At 43.7% G+C, this 13,317-nt stretch overlaps 1 protein-coding gene across 2 annotated transcripts in view; it reads left to right on the top strand.

The window, feature by feature from the left end:
* Nucleotides 1-13,317, top strand: part of LOC146797846 (acylamino-acid-releasing enzyme-like) — a 286,819-nt gene that overhangs the window by 215,973 nt on the left and 57,529 nt on the right. For both annotated transcript variants that reach the window (XM_085625045.1, XM_085625046.1), the window contains exons 17-18: nt 4,942-5,025; nt 12,621-12,701. In XM_085625045.1, the coding sequence (XP_085481171.1) occupies nt 4,942-5,025; nt 12,621-12,701 (165 nt within the window). The remainder of the gene's footprint in view (nt 1-4,941; nt 5,026-12,620; nt 12,702-13,317) is intronic.

The raw sequence follows: 13,317 nt of genomic DNA, 5'->3' as shown, positions 1-13,317 counted from the left end.
ACCAACAAATGATTTATACTGAGAACAAAATCTGTTATCATCCTTTATTTGTGCTCCTTTGTCTGACCCTCAAAACCTGGTATTCACTACAATGCATTTCTATGGGCACCATAATGACTGCCACAAAATGTTCTCCGTGTTGTGTCTAGCCCATCACAGGGTGTGCATTTGCGGACTCCCCCGATGTTTGGTGGTCATGCTGTGCTCACCTGGCGTCATTATATTTTTATAATTCATTTTCAGATCACAGGGACTAGGTTCCTGAATCCTTTATGGCGGCCACAACATATTCTATTTTGTGGCCAGGCAATCGGGATTAACCAGACCCTTTTATAGTGGCAAGTCGGGTATACTTTTACTGTTGGTGTCCCAATATGCACTCGTTTTAATTCTGTATGACCTCCTGAGCACCTCTTTAAACACTAATTTATTGAAAATGGCTGAATAGATTTACACCAAAGAATAAAAAGCATGTTTTCTGAGTAAAGTTCTAACCCTCTGCTAAATTTGGTGTAATTCCATTCAGCTGTTTTTCTTTTCTATATCGCTTCCCAAAATGTTTAATGGAAGTTAACATGGGAAATCGTTTGGGAATTCCCCGCCCGCACCTTTTCCCTGATCCCACCAGTTCTTCTTGGCCCCTGCTTGACGGATCTGAACAAAACGTTCCAGGAAGTAGCTGAGGTGGCTGATTTTGTTTTGAAAAGTGGTGGCACCAAAGTTATTTGTGAAACAAAAAACGCTGTTTGTATGGAAACTGTGACCTAACTAGATCTGCACAGTGTGTAAGATATATATATAATTTTTTTCTTCACTAAAAAGCAAAGGTTAAAATGTTATAGTTCGGTGTTGAAAAGAGATAAAAACGAATGTTTCAAAACCAGAAAGCATTGAAATGCACCAGTTTACTGATGTACATATAACTTGCTTCCGTGCCATGCACTGCTTATGATCACATATACTACAATACTCATGACATGTTAAATGACATCACTGATATCATCCAAGCTACTGCCCCTTAAATTACTCTATAAACTTCTATATCATTTTAAAAACAAAGTAAACATATACAGCATAGATTGCATTTATGCACATGCGAGGCATGTTCAAAATAGAAATAGTGTAGTACTTCTTACTATATTAGAAATTATATGATGCAAAAACTACTTAATTTAAAAAAAGGTAGGGACTGAGCATAACTAATGTGGCTTGCAGCCGTACGTTTCAAAGAGGTTGTAGTTTGAATCAAAGACCTGTTGACAAAATATGTGAGAAAAACGAATGCTTATTCCTACAGTGCATTATTCACCTGCGGAGTGCTGTGTACATCCTAACATTAAGTAGTTGTCATGTGGGGCTATCTACACCTTCTATATAAACTTTAATTTTTATAAGGTGAATATATTTATTTCCGGTTTATTGTAAATCCTGAGAAATTAAACATTGTTGAAGAATGTATAGTGTATGGGTGACTCACAGGCTGTTCGAACCTCCGTTTGATTGTAAGCATTGTTCTTACGGTGTATGCCATTATGCCCGTTTCAGGAATATGTGTAGGGTACTTTTACAAACCACAGAGGTTTGTACATGGGGCCTGCTTGTGCATGCCTTATCATTAGCTAGATGTGAAGCTGTTGACTCCAAATGATATGTCAGGTGAGGTATTTAACTGGCACATTTCCAAACCCTCAGAACTAGATAGTGAATAGTTTCCTGGCACCAACCTATTTCTCCTTCATCTAGGTGGTATCCCATCTGTCATTAAGTTCATCAGTTGCTCTTCCCTTTGTGTGATTAGATAATTAAATTTATTGAAAGTCATAATTTTTTTTAAAAATCCCTTCCTAATAAGTTACTGAAAACAACAACAAACCAATCCATAATTTTCATCTCAATTTCAGAGAATTGTTTGATCTGTGCCTTGTTCTGCGTGGCAAAATGCAAGACGGATAAAGGGGGCAATTTGTAAATATAGAAACGTGTTGGGGCGGTTATATACCCAACATGGTAAATGGGTGTGTACTCCTACCCTGACTGTATGAGAAGCGGGTATCTCCACTTTTCAATTTGGCCCTGGCATCACAATAACCTAGTGCGTGTGCTGAGGCCGAGGCTTGTCCTTAGTAATGCAAGGTCTAGATCCTGTTCTGTGACCTGGAGGGGCATACAATGTGTGCCCTCAGAAAAGGCACAGGACTACTGTCCAAGTCCTGGGTGAATCGTGTAACTCATTGGTGGCATTGTACCAGATGTTTGTGTATCAGTAGTGTGACCAGACCTTATAGATGTCAGGGAAGTGAGAGTCTACTAACCCATCTCATGTAAAGCACCGCTTTTATATGAATCCTAGAACCTTGCACTGACGTTCTGTATGTGTGTCAAGTGCATGTATGTACAGTGAGTATGTTGCACATTAATAGTAGCAGGACACTGTATGTTATATAAGCCTGAGTACTGGGACCAGTGGGATCCGTTTTGGATGGCCACTGCATTTACATGGCACAATATGGAAGGTGATCCCACTTTCCCAGACAGTAGACATGCATTGGCTGCTTTCTTTTGGCATCTAGGGTGGAGATTGAGGCACTGAAGTGAGGGAGAATGGAGAATAAAAGATGTGGATTCCTTCTTCCTGAGCACTGCCTGTTGGTAGGTGGGAGGGGTTAGGGGTGAAACTGCAGTTCCTGTTCAGGGTGGGATTGTTTGTTATGTAAGTTCTGTCCCTTCTTACTGCTCCAGGAATGCCGATGTCAGCCAAGGACTGAGATCTTACACTCAATTGTGCCCTTGTTTTGGATATTCCTGCTTGGAGCCGGCCCCATTGTTACCTGCTGCGATACTAATCACCTTGCACATATGCTATGTTGGTGGAACAGACAAAAAATGACATTTGAAAGAGAACCATCCCAAATAGTTTCTAAAATTTAAGACTGTGGATCCACACCCGCTCTGTAAAATGTGTTTAACAGTTGGATCTAACCCAACTCACTGGATTCTAGTACTTCTTAACCAAGAAGAAAGTGCTCTGCAGAGCGCTTGAAGAGCTGTTGTGCAGTCGGGCTTGGTTCTTGCATGACAGTCTACCAGAGGTGAGGATACATCATGTGACGTCTCCACAGTTTGCTGGAGAAGTTCAGGGTCTGCCTAGCACTTCAACACCTCTGTGCATTCTCATGAGGGAAGGGGAGTGTCTGGCTATGCAGGTGGAGAGACTGTCCAGGAGGGGAATCCAACTGTGTTTCCGGCACGCGCAACACTCTTAAGTGGTTAGGTGACCTGTGAGAGCGAAGCCGTAGCTGTCCTGTGTTGTGAGGGATCTCCCAGTCTCCTGTCAAGGCCTCAAAGTGGACCCTTTACAGAAATAAAGCCGTAGAAGGAAACCATATGCTGTCCTGTAGCCCTGCAAAGCTAGAAGGTGTACAGCTGCTGTTGCAGACTCCAAATGAGTCCACTTTTAAGGATTGTCATAGTAGAAGCTTGATCCCAGGTCAGAGTTCGCACCTGGCAGATGAGCATCCTCTGTGATGCTTCCTCGGAGGTCACAACTGTCTGCAACAAGCACTTTACGGATTTCGCCACAGAGGCAGCATTTGACAGAATGGGCGGTCGCTCAGCAGGCCTGTCATAGATGGTGAGTACTATGGCACTAGTGCCGACGAAGCGGACCAGGAGGGTAATCAGCCAGGCCCTCGCGGCCATAGCAATGTGAGAATTCAGACAAGTGGTCTGTTTTCTGCAGCAAGAACATTCACTGTTGCTTAGCTTGTTATGCACCCTCATTTTGGGTACGAACTGTTGTACTGAACTACGAAATACTGTGCATGAGTAGAAGCCTAGTGAGCTGTACCTCACAAGTCCATGCCAATAGCTACACTTGGGTAGCAGTCCTGTAAACACAAGTGAGAATCCTACAGCAGAGAGATGGCACCATGAAGGGTGTAAACACTTGCTTAGGAGTTGTAGTTGAAATCACAACCCCATAGCTAAGCTCCATTGTAATGTGCACTAAGGTGTTTTAGTTTCTTTTTACTAAGATAATCACTGGTCTGGACAATGCATTATTGTGTCTGTTGTTTGACTGTTGTGTTCTGAGCTCTTGCCCATACTCTGGCCTCCTTAGAAGCCTTTGACTGCTTACCTGAGTGTTAAATGTGTAAAAGGTTTATTTAGCCTAGTTTACAGACTTATGGTATGACAGATGTAAGGGCACCAGTGGCAAGTTGGGGCCAAGTAGACCCTGTCTATCCTGACACCCCAATAATGGGGTCTGACCGCCATAATGGAATCATATTTCCTTGTACCAGTAGCCAGAGTGTAAGAATAATGCCATAATCTAAATTCAATACCAGGAATTATATTACTAGTTTGTAGTCTAAATCCCTTGTAAGGGTGGTTTTACTGATTGCAGGACTTTTAACTGGTACTGGTGCCCATTTAATTATAAGTGTAAGGTTGGAAAGTCTTGTAAAAAATAAAGCCTAGTGATTTTGTACTTTGTGATTGACTGCACTTTAATACTCTGAATGTCTTGAGCCAATGTTGTACCTGATGGGAGCAGTGGGAGACGGTGGAAGGTGTTTTGGGGCTATCAAGAGGAACTCTTTATTTTAGTGGGATTTAGTGTGATGTTATTGTGCATCCGCCATGATGAGAGTCTGAGCATGAAATAAAATGTCATGTGGAGAAAATTGCGGAGTTCATGAAGAGGGACCCAGTGGGTTCCATGAATATTTGAGGTTTAAAAGAAGCGTCATAGAGAGGGTAGACCCTCGGGGACACCTTGTTGAGGTAGATATGTGTTACAGAGTCACTTTTATTCATTTACCTCTGTTTTCAAGACAGTAGCTGATAACTGTTTGCCAATTCTTTCCTAGTGTATTTTCAAAATATTTAAGTAGTTAAGCTAAATTGGTGTAGTAATGCATCTATTTTTCTTTGCAGCTGGACTTGATTTTGAATGTATCTATCTCCATCCCAAGAATACCACGGCAGAGGCAAATCTCCCTCTTCTTGTGATGCCTCATGGTAAGTGAATTTCTGCCTTTTATTTTGAAGTGGTCCATTTGTAGTGTGTTGATAATAACAAAATAACAGACATGGGGTTAAAGGAGTGCTTTGATGCAGATGTATGAAAGGTACGTATGAGCCCAAAGCAGCATTGCACCAAGTGGTCTTGTGTTGTGCCACCCATAACTACATTCATAATCATTTTTTTATTTTTGTAATTCCTGAAGCACATGCACTGGGCATTGATGGTGATTGAACCCCGTTTATGAATTGGGATGCAGCCCTATAATTGTGAGGCTAACAGGGTGTACTGTATTTTGCTCATTGATTACATTCTTCAAAACGCATTAGGGAGTATTCTGGACTGCCTAGCTAATCCAGATATTTGGGTCTCAACAAGCTAGTGAGCTCACAACAAAACATGATAATAAACAAAAAGAGCACATTGGACAGAGCTGCATACCTAAGTATGAAACATCATAGGAAAAATAATTATGCAGGACACTGGCCACATAACCAACAGTTCAGATATTCTATATAGTTGGGTGTGAGTTCACAACAGTACGCACCATGATAATAGACAGCCATACTTTCCAACAAAACACATTAGACAGAACAGTTTAATGGTAATGTACTCTCTAAGCTCATAAACGCATGCCACTTTTCACAAAGAAAATGACACACAAATGATGGACGGAATGCTGAATGAATCAAAACATTCACCCCCAGTCAAGAGATCTGGGTTAAATCCATCATTCTTTTGCTCACCATGCCACCCCAGTTTAGACCTGGCCATATGCGAATCAGCCTTGACCCTGTGCCTCATGGCCTGGCAGTTCGGGCTGGACTGTTCCTATTGGGCGCAGGGTCAAGACTGATTTGCATATGGCTGGGTCCAAACTGGAATGGCATGGTGAGCAAAAAAACTATGGATTTAGGCCCAGATCTCTGTACTGGGGTGAATGTATGAAATTGTTCTGCATTCTGTCCATCAATTGTTCTTTTTGCATTTGTCACCCCGAGTGGGATGGGTATGCCCAGTCGTGGGTCCCGGGCTCACCTTGCCACTGGAATCAAGCTATCCTGGCTGATGAGGGCTGAAAGCCCGAAACCGGTCCTAGGATGCTTGTTTCCAGTCCAGGGAGGACCTGGCCTGGCAGTTCGGGCCGGACTGTTCCCATTGGGCGCAGGGTCAAGACTGATTTGCATATGGCTGGGTCCAAACTGGAATGGCATGGTGAGCATAAAAACGATGGATTTAGGCCCAGATCTTTGTACTGGGGTGAATGCATGACATTGTTCTACATTCTGTCCATCAGTTGTTCTTTTTGCACTAGTCACAAAGCAGCGCAACAGCACATAACTCATTAGCCCACCATCTACCCAAGAACCTATAGTCAGGTCAAATGGATACTGTGTACCCTGAATAAGACATCTGTGAGGCTTTGGGGAATGGTAGGGAGAAAAACGCCTCACTCTTCTTGACAATGAAGATGAAGTAGCAGCTCCTCATGGCAGATGTTTCATTGGAGACGGCTGGGGCGACCTTGTGGCTCCTGGGCAGTCTCTCACTGTTAAAGTGTCCTCTACAACAGTTATTCCTGCCACCTGTGCTATAGCTCTCTACTGTGTGATTCAGGTCACTACTCCAAACGGGCAGGGTGGATTTTACTCTGTTTATTGGTCCAACAAGGAAGCCAGTCCAGCTGGTTTCCAAGAATTAGGCTCAGTTTGTTGGCAGTGAACCAAACCTGCATGTAGGCTTAGTTTGGAGGCAGTGTGTTACATTTCCCACACCTGGCTCTTTAGTGTCTTCTAGCCACACGCTGATGTTGAAAATATCTTCGGTAATGAGATGAAAGTTAAACAAATTACTGAATGGAAATTTGACGCTTATTCTCCCCTGGTGATCAGTTACTTTTGGCCTCTCCAGTCACAGAAGAACGAGTTTCCTTTTTGATGACCTATAATCTTGTGCACACTTCTATTCAGTCCTTTCCTTCCGTGACTAGTTTAGGCTGGCTTAGGTGGATCCACAGCCATTTCGCTGGGGGTTGTTGGAACTGGGATAGGGGGTGGTTTCCATGTGGCATTGTCACCTGGTTTCACAGGAGGAAGGCAGGTCATGTGTGAGTGGGTGCTGGTTTATACAAAAAGTCATCAGGTCTGCATACTGGAGATTACCATTCAACAGCACTGTCACAAGGAGTCTTGTGGACTCCAGCACCTACCGGTCCATTCTCTCCTCCCTTTCAGCAGGCACCCTCCATACATTGCCCAGAGGCTATGACGTCCAAGGACTCGGGTATGAGGGACTGAACAAAGCTTTACACACGACCCCCGGAAGGCAACCACTCCTGACAGCAGATTATATTGGCACCATTATCAGTATCCACATTGCCGGGTAGATTTAACAGTAGTCTGATGTCTCAAACTTCTGAAAATAGGAGACCCCTCTAGGGACTCACATGATTGTCAATCTTAGTGCGAGGAAATGGAGAAGACTGTAAAATGTACAAGTGAACGGCAGCACCACTTCATAAAACCACACTGGGGACATTCATCCCAACAACATCACCCTCTTAATTACCTCAGAAACATACTTCAGACTAGGCAAGGCATACACGAGTCCTCCCGGAGTGCACAAGTAAAAACAGAAAAACATCTGGCTACACACATTGTACACCTCTAACCTCTATAATATATGACCAAAGCACATACACGAAAGGTGCACATATGAACGGCATTATCCTGCGCAAGCAACCCAGCTAGGGTCTTGAGGTACCCATTTGTAAACAGCGTTGCAAGGCCATATTAACAACATTAAGTGTGTTCTAACCCTAAATGATACTTACTAAGAAACAACTCTACAAAGATCAAACATGTTGTTAGGCACGTATGGCAGTTTCAGAAAAATGTTAGTCAAATGTCGTTATAAAACCTTACCTAGAAAGACAAATATGCCCTTTGAGCAACAATTGTAAAAAGGTGTTCAGTATCATCCTATGGAAAGCACGATGAACTGAGAAAATAATTATGCACGTCTTCCATGCAACTGACTGGAACATATGTGCCATTTGAGAGCAATCCGAGTTACAGCAGCTGTATGAATGTTGGTGCTTGGTCCCGTTGAACGCATTTTAGTGTTTGGACTTGCAAATATTTTTGGAAATTAAATGTCTTTATCAGGGCACACATGCAAACTGTACCTAGAAAAGGCAGTAGGAAGTCAAACACCCTAAATTAGGCAGACAATCGCACTGTAGCATTTGAACTTTCTAGCAAAAAGCAAGGAGCGGAAGTAACTCCTAAGGTGAAACCGCCATGATTATATTTTTCTGGGATACCTGTCGGGATGCCCTGTTCCTCCAGGAGTATTTGCACCTGCTGTGCACGGTTTACTACCTTGCTGAAAAGTCTTGAAATTTTAAGGACTGGCTTGTCAGATTCTATTCCATGGGTCACAGTTATAGGAGGCTTCCCAAAGCTCTGCTATTTGTCTCAGAAAGAAATGCAATGTTCTGAGTGGTCAGTTTCATGTTGTCCAGTCAAGCAAAAACTTCTGTACCTCCAGCCTTGCAAGAGCATTTCCACCTGGGGCAAACCATATTTGCTGGCTGGACCTTCACCCATTTAGCTCTCTGGGTCTACAAGTACTGACAACCAGCTCTGGAACAAAATGATGAAGCAGAAGTTCAAGATAATGCCGAAGTCACCACTCTTTCCAGCTCAAGTAGAGATTCTTCATTGAACTGTAATCTGTGAGGTCAATTTCAGCAGGTTCTGTCCCTATAGTAGGTCCTTCAGAGTTTTCAAAGCGGAAATTGAGGCATAGCCAATTGTAATAAATTTGCCAGGCTTCTCAATCCCAGTTTTGCTGCAAAATGATGTGCTCCTTCCTCTGGTCTTATCCTCAGTGGCAAAATTATCCCAGAGTTTGAGTTTACCAGAAACTAAATGGTGGTTCCCAATCTATTCTTAATGCCCCCCTCCTCAGCTCCAGCCCTAGCTCCCTGCATTCAGCCCACTCGACTAGAAAGGAAGTCTCCCCCCTTCAGCCAGCACTTGGCACAGGCCTTCTGTTGTGCCTGGCACCAGCAGTGCTGTGGAACCCCCTTCCATGCTGTGGATGATTCTACTGAGGTCTTTTCAAACAAGGATGTGCATCTTGCAGTAAGTATGGCCAATGCCAGAGGTGAATTGAGCCTGGGACTTGAAGGCAGTTTGAAAATCAATCCTTATGTGATTGGAACGAGTAATACTTATCTCGATCCTAGAATAGGGTGGCCATGAATTCCGTTTCATCTGAATTTTAGCTGTTTTTAGAAGTGCTCCTTGGGCCTCTGAGAGACTCTGTTGGGGTGGACCTTTTCCTGATTTTAAGAGCGGGCAGTGCCAGCAGCATTGCAGGAATGCTAGGCCAATGAATGGCTGATGTATTCCGGCAGCAGGAATCTGAGTCCACCCCAAAGCTAACCAAGAAACTTTATTGGCTTAAAACATAGAATTGGAACTGGCTCAGATATGTAGGCAAGATTTTTATGCCTGCCTACACACTTCGCAGTTGGTAGTCTTTCTTGGACAGGTCTGGCAGACCCTGAATAAAATGAGACTGAGTCGCTGCTGAAGCCTGTTTTCATGTGGGTCCTGGCCTGTGCCCGACAGCGCCCTGGTCCTCCTCCGTAGCTCTGTGTGTGTTAATGTTTAGACCTGCTTGTTGGTCTCCTTCTTGCAACTACGACTGCTGAGGTCCTTGCTGGTGGTCGCTCATTCTGGTTAGCCCTTGCTTGCTGCAAAGACCAAAGACCTGCCTGCGCCTACAACTCTAGGGCCCAGCCAACTGAACCCGGCTGCCTGCAGCTGCAGCCTGTTCCTGTCTGCTGTGGTGAGTGGAAAATGACAGTATTTGAAATCACCAACTCAACCCTGCATTCTATCACAAGACAGGAGGCTTGATTATGACAAACCTTCTTTTCTGTCCACCCTGTCTTAGAAGGGCATACTGTGTAGTTATTTCAAAGGTGCTTCAGCCTGCGTCCGTAGAGGCTCCGGTAAGGTGGCACCTGCGCCATCCGTATGATCAGTAGGCCTGTCTGTTACTGAAAGATTTTCAAAAGGAGTACAAATTATGCTTGTGTTTGGCATGGAGCTAGCAGAGCTGAAACTACTAGGATCCAAGGACCCGAACGATGCCCCATCCTGCACTGGTTTCTCCATGCGATGCCAACCATAACTGATTCTCGAGTCTTGAAAGAATAGACACAGTAGAAAGTCATAAACTTTGTTGGGACAAACCTTTTTGATCTAAATGATTGGTGCGCTGTAGTATTGCAAGACAGGGAAAGTTCTCATAGAAATCTAACTTTTACCCACAATATATTATCCAGACCTCCAACTTCTTGGGAATCATACTGTGCTTTCCAATCTTTCAAGGCAAGTGCTCATACTTGTCCTGGCAACCCCTTTTTGTTGCAGGCTAAGAAATGTTTATTTAGAATGAAGACTGTCTTGTTCCTCTGATCTCAGCCAAGGTCAAAAAGTCCCACATGCTTTTCCCTGTATCAGGCATAGCCCCGTTTCCACCCCCTAGCGGTACACACCACCCACATGCAGTGAAAAGTTTTTTCTTTACTACCCCAGTTTGTCTCGTATCACTCTGGACTTTTGGAAAGACTCCATTCTCTACAGTGGCTACGTACCCCTACTTCTGAAGCTATGTCAACATGTGTCTTCCTGTTGGAGGCTTTAGAACCTATCCCACCCATTATGCTGGTGATGGTCCTTGACTCTTCTTTCGGATCATGAACAAAAGGTGCTGACTCAGTCCCATTTTGAATCTTTACAGTCAGAAGAAGTCCCCTCAACCCTACATTCCTACCCAAGAACTTGAAATTGCTTAATGTGGTCCAACTACTGACTGCAGTTCAGTCTGCATAGGGTATGTTCTGTAGATATGCAGGACACGTATTTTCAATGTGTCTGTGTGTCCATAACCACACACCATTTAATTTACATCGAGGCACAGCATTACCGATGTCGGTTGGTTTCAAAGTGGTGCTTCGGGTAGCCTCCAAACTACTAAACTAAGGTTGGACACACATGAACCCATAAATGAGATACTCTGAATACCTTCCAGCACACACATTAAAGGGGGCAATATTACTTTCTGCAATGCCTACACTGAATAGTAATATGCTAGCCAGCTGTAAGGCAAGCTACTAGGTGGTATTTAACTACTAGAGACCCTGTGTCCTGGTGGTTGAGGTTGTTTGCCACTGGTGTACAGAGGAGTCCATCTTGCCGTGGCTCTTCAAATTGAGCAAATTGCACCTTTCTGAGCTTGTCTTTTATGATAGCGGGGACAAGCAGTCAAGAGTCTCATCGAGGTAGTGTGGGAGGACCAAGACTTTTCACTCAACAGTCATCAGACCTAATAAATCATTGTTCAGCCCAGTATTTTATAACCAATTAATTACATTTATTATCTCAACAGAATGCCACAGAACGATATACTACACAATTATAGAAGTATCAGATTTCAGGTTAAATAATCTTACCCCTGCACAAACCCTCCACCCACTCAACCTGGTCACCTCCTCCCTACTATATAGTGAGTTTAGGCGAAATTGGGCCCAGGTGCAAGTTCTACTAAACTGTTGCCCCATAGCAATTGGTGGATCAGTTGATAGCGTTCCTTAGCCCAATAAAGATTTACTGATGAGTAGAAATCCTGTTTGGCTTTGCTTGTGTTTGCAATCTCTCAGTCTCTGGAGACCGTGCCTCACTGTTACCTGGTTAGTGATGATCTTGGCCTGGGAGGACCTGGTTGGACTATGTTGCATCAAACACTTGTCCGCGTCTTGGATGATATCTCTTTATCCACAGCTGTGGTCCTGCTTCTCATGTGCAGACCTCTTCAGGAGACTGCGTGCAGGTGGGACTAGTGAGTGATGGTCTTCGGGAGATGTGGCCTTCAGAAGAGGTGTCTGTGGTGGGTGGGGCCCCCTTGCCAGACGTCCCTGGCAGGTTAGGGCTCAGGCCGGCAGCACCAGTCCTCTGACTGTGGAAGTGTTGGTTGGCACTGGGCTATGTAGTTACACTTCTTATTGCAGTTCACCCCTTGAACCATGCTTAGGGAGACTGGGTGACTTCATGCTGCACAGGCCAATCCAACAACTGGACAGTCCGCTTCTTCTGGGTGTCCCATTCACCGGAGTCCCCTCAGGGCTTCTCTTCCTTGACAGTCTCTCCTCCTGCACTGCTGGGCACTCTCCTTTCCTCTCTGAACAGCATGTATTCGTCCTGGTGCTAGGTAGGTCCACAGCTTCTCCAGTAGGGTTGCCACCTTTCCTAGAAATAAATTCCATCTTTTTGTTTTGTTATTCTGGAGCTGCCAAAACCTGAATGGGTGAAAAGAATTTGTGTAAACTTGTCAGGATTTTTGTAACATGGTCATTATCCATCTGTTTGCTCTAATAATCAATCTGAAGTGAATAGCACAGCCCTCAAATACTTTTAAAATGTCTTCTTTATATGTTTGTTTTTCTGGTTCTTAGCAAGCAGCCCCTAACAACCTGCCTTTGTTACTAGATGTTTCTCTTTCTGCCTTTCAGGGGGACCTCACTCAGGGTTTGTGGCAGAGTGGATGTTATATCCAGCTGTACTTTGCAGAATGGGATTTGCAGTGCTTCTAGGTGAGTGTCCAGACACATGCTGCATAACCAAACACAGGAGGCCTGCACCTGAAGATCTTGACCTTTCAAAAATCAATGCTGATTAACAGTGACGGTGTTGGGTGTACTTCATTACAATGTGGAGAATATTGTTGATTTTACTTTTGCCAGTCTCACACTATTTTGTGCACTAACATTGAATTTTATTCCCTCTATGTAACTTGCAAACAGCTTCTATATCCCTTTCAATTGTAAACCAGCAAGCTTCCCAACTTGTAAAGTGTGATCTTCATGTTTGGGGTGTATTCTATGATGGTTTACAGACTCTGTCAAAGACCTGACATTTCATTGTGATCTACATTTCAATTAACTACTTCCATGTGATTCTTTTTAACACAGTGCCAAGCATAGACTGGTACATATATGAGGACACAGTGTAAGGAACTGCCTAGGTTAGTGCTAACAGAGTTATGAGAAAAGAAGTCCAATCTCAATAAAAAGCTAGATTGTTTTTAGATGTGATGTTCTTCATTGCACTCAGAAGCTACTGTGCTAAGGACATGTCAAGCGTGGTTATTATTGGCAGGCAATACCAAGATCTTTCAAATGGTTCATACTTCAGAGAATGTTGAAAGGT

The sequence above is a fragment of the Triturus cristatus genome, chromosome 9, assembly GCF_964204655.1.
Source record: "Triturus cristatus chromosome 9, aTriCri1.1, whole genome shotgun sequence".
In the NCBI taxonomy this organism is placed as follows: domain Eukaryota; kingdom Metazoa; phylum Chordata; class Amphibia; order Caudata; family Salamandridae; genus Triturus; species Triturus cristatus.
Note: the sequence above shows the minus strand (reverse complement) of the source record. Positions and strands in the feature narration are given on the sequence as shown.